The following is a 3,654-nucleotide window of genomic DNA, read 5'->3' on the forward strand; positions in this document are numbered from 1 at the left end:
TATTATCATTATTAATAATGATGATTTTGTTTGCTGGATTATTTCTCAACTACAAAATAGAAGAAAAGTTCATAGAGAATGAAAATGATAATAAGAAAAATACAAAGGTTTACGTGATTTAAATTGTTAATGAAACCTTAATTATTAGTTAACGAGTCATGAGTTAGTGTATTAGGATTGGAACTTTTACAATATTGATGAATTTCTACAGACATTTTGATAGAGTTTTTGCTTAAAACCAAAATTTAGAATCGATAATTGATCATAATTATATGCAATTAGGTTGATGAATTGGATAAACCAGGCCAAATTAAAGATGTTTTTTTTTTTTTTGAAAGAAATTAAGGATGTGTTACATTGAACAATTTATTGGACACAATTGGTGTCCAACACTTTTATATGTATGCCTCACGATTGGTTAGGGATATTTTTTAAAAGTTATTTTCTTAAATTATATATATAGAACCTGATACTTAATTATATCAATAGTGGTTTGATCACTACGAAGAGTGTTAGGCATCAATAATACTTTTTAACATTCTCTTTGATTAGGTTGGGTTTTTTCTTCTACTTTCAATATTTAATTTGTGTATATAGAACAATCTATAAATTTTCTATATAATGAAAGACAAAAAAAATCATAAATAAAAAATTATATAAAATTAAATTAATCATCACAATTACATTATCATTATTAATTAATAACAATGATTTTGTTGAATGGATTTTCCGTCAATTTTAAAAAAATAAAAGAAAATATAAAAAAGATCATAAAAGTTGAAAATAGAACAAGTTTATGTGGTTTAAGTTGTTAATGAAACCCTAGTCAACAAATCGGTTGTATTAAAATTAGAAATTTTAATTTGTAGAAAGAATTTGATAGCGTTTTCGCTTAATTAGAAACCAAAATCTACTATCTAAGGGAGACAAAAGAAGAAAGAAATATGTATGGAAAGTGGGCAAAAGAAGAAAGTAATATGTATGGAAAGTTTGGCTTCTGATGAGGAGAGTAATGATGATGAAGATTTGGTTGTTTTGTTGGAGAGCAAGAGGCGACGTACAAGGATGGGTGTAGTGCATGGTGACGTGGCACTGCATGGTGAAGGGGTAGCTTCGGCTAAGAGTGTAAGTGGAGATGATGGGCTTGTTGGGACAAAAAACGATTCACAGGTGGGCCTTGGTGTGCAGGCCCACCCATCATCATGAGTGTTATCTCTTGGAATTGCCATGGGCTTGGGAACCCATGGGCTCAACAATTCTTGAAGGATCTTGTGGTCCAAAAGAAGCCCAATTTTTTATTTTTATGTGAAACACTTGCTAAGAAGGAGGTGGTGGAGAAGGTTCGGGTGGCGATTGGGTTTGAGGGTGCTTTGGCGGTAGATTGTCAAGGGAAGAGTGGTGGGGTTGCTCTTTTGTGGCGGGATGAGGAGGATGTTCAAGTTCTAGAGTATGGGGTGTCTTACATTTATGTGGTAATATGTGGTTATGATCGAGGTCATTGGCGGATGACGGGAATGTATGGTGAACCGAATCGAAACTTGCGGAAACGAACTTGGGATTTAATTTGGGAGCTGAAAAGTAAGTCTACTTTGCCTTGGTGTATAATTGGTGATCTTAATAATGTTACTTCCCAAGAGGACAAAAAGGGTGGCAACCCTTATCCCCGATGGTTAGTAGAGGGTTTTAATGACACTTTGGTGGACTGTGGACTACATGACCTTGAGTTGTATGGATACCCATACACTTGGGAACGGAGCCGTGGCAAGCCGGAATGGGTGGAAGTTCGTATTGATCGTGCTTTGGTGAACCAATCTTGGTTAGATTTCTTTCCTTTAGCCAAACTTTTTAATCTTGAAGTATCTACTTCGGATCACACTCCTTTAAATTTGGTGTTGGTTAATGAAGTGGTGGTTGCTAGAAATCATGTGTTTCGTTTTGAAAATGCTTGGTTGAAAGAGCCATTGTTTTTTGAGATTGTAAAAAGTTGTTGGGGTAATGATGCATCGAGTGGAATTATGGCAAAGGTTAAGAATTGTGGTGAGGTTCTTGGGCGGTGGGGAAAGGATTATTCAGGGAATTTTCCTAAGAGAATTAAAGAATGTAAGTTGGAAGTGCAACGTTGGAAACGGGGGCGTGATGCTTTGTCTCTTGAGAACTTTAACAATGCTTCGGCTAAGCTGAATAAGGTGCTTTTGCAACGAGAGATATTCTGGAAACAACGAAGCAAGCAACTTTGGTTGCGTGAAGGGGATAGTAACTCTAAATATTTTCATGCTTCGGCTTCATCTAGAAGACGCAGAAATTCGATACAAAGGTTGAAAGATGCAAATGGCGTTTGGGTGGATTGGAATGGAAGTCTTCCTTCGGTTATGGTGGACTATTTTTCTTCGCTATTCACTGCCAATGTCGTGCATGATGATGGTGTTCTTCAGTGTGTTCCTTCGGCTGTCACTAGTGAACACAATAATCGGTTCTTTGGGCTTAGGTTACGGATGAGGAGGTCCGTCGTGCTCTCTTCCAAATGCATCCCGACAAGTCTCCGGGTCCTGATGGAATGACCCCGGGGTTCTATCAAAAATGTTGGAGCACTGTAAGTAATGATCCTATCACTCTTGTTAAGAATTTCTTTGTTATTGGTTCTTTTCCAAGAGAGTTAAATCATACTAATATTGTGCTTATTCCTAAGAAAAAACATCCGGAGTCTATGTCTGATTTGAGGCCTATATCCCTATGTAATGTGCTTTATAAAATCATTTCGAAGGTCTTAGTGAATCGATTTAAAGATGTTTTGCCTGTGGTAATTTCTAATCATCAAAGTGCTTTTCTCCCGGGTCGATTGATATCGGATAATATAATGGTTGCTTTTGAGATTATGCACTATTTGAAAAGGAAGCGAGTTGGGAAGGATGGTTTTATGGCTCTCAAGCTTGATATGAGTAAAGCATATGACAGAGTTGAGTGAAACTTTATTGAGAATATGTTGCTTCGAATGGGCTTTCATCGCCATTGGGTTCACTTAATCATGTCCTGTGTTACTTCAGTTTCATATAATATTACTCATGGAGGCCATTCTATGGGGCCTATGCTTCCTACCAGAGGGTTGAGACAAGGAGATCCACTGTCGCCTTACTTGTTCTTGATTTGTGCGGAGGGTCTCTCTTTGTTATTGAAACATTTTGAGCGGCAACACTGGTTGACTGGTTGTCGTGTGGCTAGGGGTGCTCCTGTGGTGTCTCATATGCTTTTTGCTGATGATAGTTATGTGTTCTGTAAGGCCAATGACAATGAAGCTCAAAATGTTCTTCGCCTTCTTCAACAATATGAGTCAGCTTCGGGGCAGCAGGTAAATTTTGCTAAATCATCTGTTTTCTTTAGCAAAAATGTTGCATCGGCTGTGAGGGATCGACTATGTGGTCTCATGCAGTTAAATGCGGCTTCTGATGATAGTTTTTATCTGGGGCTTCCTTGTATCATGGGGAAAAATAAGAATGCTATTCTGGGTTTTTTGAAAGATAAGATGAAGAAGAAGATTTTTAGCTGGGAGACTAAGTTCTTATCAAAAGCTGGCAAAGAAGTCTTGATTAAGTCAGTAGCGCAAGCCTTACCAAGCTATGCAATGAGTGTTTTTCTTTTAACCCAAGAAATTTGTTCGAG

The 3,654-nt window shown here is 37.3% G+C and overlaps 1 protein-coding gene across 1 annotated transcript; it reads left to right on the plus strand.

The window, feature by feature from the left end:
• Nucleotides 1-1,202: 1,202 nt before the first annotated feature.
• Nucleotides 1,203-2,962, plus strand: LOC115703873 (uncharacterized). Its single transcript, XM_061104207.1, has 2 exons — nt 1,203-2,366; nt 2,486-2,962. Exons 1-2 carry the CDS (start codon nt 1,203-1,205, stop codon nt 2,960-2,962), a joined length of 1,641 nt encoding a protein of 546 aa, XP_060960190.1.
• The last annotated feature ends 692 nt before the right edge of the window (nt 2,963-3,654 follow it).

This window comes from Cannabis sativa, chromosome 9 (assembly GCF_029168945.1).
Source record: "Cannabis sativa cultivar Pink pepper isolate KNU-18-1 chromosome 9, ASM2916894v1, whole genome shotgun sequence".
Lineage (NCBI taxonomy): Eukaryota > Viridiplantae > Streptophyta > Magnoliopsida > Rosales > Cannabaceae > Cannabis > Cannabis sativa.